This window comes from Myotis davidii, unplaced genomic scaffold, assembly GCF_000327345.1.
Source record: "Myotis davidii unplaced genomic scaffold, ASM32734v1 scaffold670, whole genome shotgun sequence".
Taxonomy (NCBI): domain Eukaryota; kingdom Metazoa; phylum Chordata; class Mammalia; order Chiroptera; family Vespertilionidae; genus Myotis; species Myotis davidii.
Window position 1 is genome coordinate 3,015 of NW_006281984.1, and position 1,126 is coordinate 4,140.

The 1,126-nt window shown below is 47.4% G+C and overlaps 1 protein-coding gene across 1 annotated transcript in view; it reads right to left on the minus strand.

The window, feature by feature from the left end:
- LOC102759406 (dehydrogenase/reductase SDR family member on chromosome X) overlaps positions 1–1,126 on the minus strand; it is a 21,425-nt gene that overhangs the window by 2,900 nt on the left and 17,399 nt on the right. The window contains exon 2 of the mRNA XM_015563262.1: positions 399–500. Within this exon, the coding sequence (XP_015418748.1) occupies positions 399–500 (102 nt within the window). The remainder of the gene's footprint in view (positions 1–398; positions 501–1,126) is intronic.

Here is a 1,126-nt window from a genome sequence, read left to right on the forward strand (position 1 = left end):
ATTTAGAATGAATGGATATAAAGACAGCTTTCTCAGAATTCCATTTTTATTCAATAAGTATTTACTTTGTGCAGAGCACTTTTCTGAGACCTGAACATTCGGTGATGAGCGAGACAAGAGGGGCCTTGCTCTTACAAAACTGAGCAGTAAGTAAAGGCAAATCCAATATAATAAAAGGCTAATATGCAAATAGTCCCCTCCACTAGGAGTTTGACCGGGAGTTCGACCAGGGGATGGGGCCAGCCAGCCAGCTGCCCACAGTCCCTCCTCCCTACCAGCCCAGCTCCATCGGCCCGATTGCGGCCAGCTGGCCGGACCCCTCCCTTGCACGAATTCGTGCACCGGGCCTCTGTTCAATAAAATAAAATAATCGACCTCTGGGATGGGTCAGAGCTCACCATTATTGATCAGCACGTGGAGAGGCAATTTCTTCTCCTTGAACTTGAGGACGAATTCCCGGATGGAACGCATGGACGCCAGGTCGCAGTAGGAGAACTCCACTGGAAGAGACGAGAATGCCCAGTTATCTTCCCAGCATCCCCAGGGGCTAGGCCAGTGGTTCTCAACCTCCCTCAGGCCGCGACCCTTGAATACAGCTCCTCATGCTGTGGGGACCCCCAACCATAACATTATTCTCGTGGCTACGTCATCGCTGTCATGTGGCTGCTGTGATGAATCATCATGGAAACATCTGATCTGCAGGATGGATTTTCATGGTGACACATCGAACATCATGAAAGCACAGTGATCAATCACAAAATCAATATGTGATCATTGATGTGTTTTCCGAGGGTCTTAGGCGACGCCTGCGAAAGGGGCGTTCGACCCCCAAAGGGACCACGACCCACAGGTTGAGAACCGCTGGGCTAGAGGGTAGAGTGTCAACAATGTCACTCAATTTATTGGGGTTCTTATATGACAAAGATATTGGGATATCACTCAATTGATTTCCCATATAAAGACCCCAATCAATTGAGTGACATCCCAATATCTTTCCATATAAGGACCCTAATCAATTGATTGACATCCCAATATCTTTCCATATAAAGACCCCAATCAATTGAGTGACATCCCAATATAGTTCCCATATAAAGACCCCAATCGAGTGCCATCCCAATATCTTTCC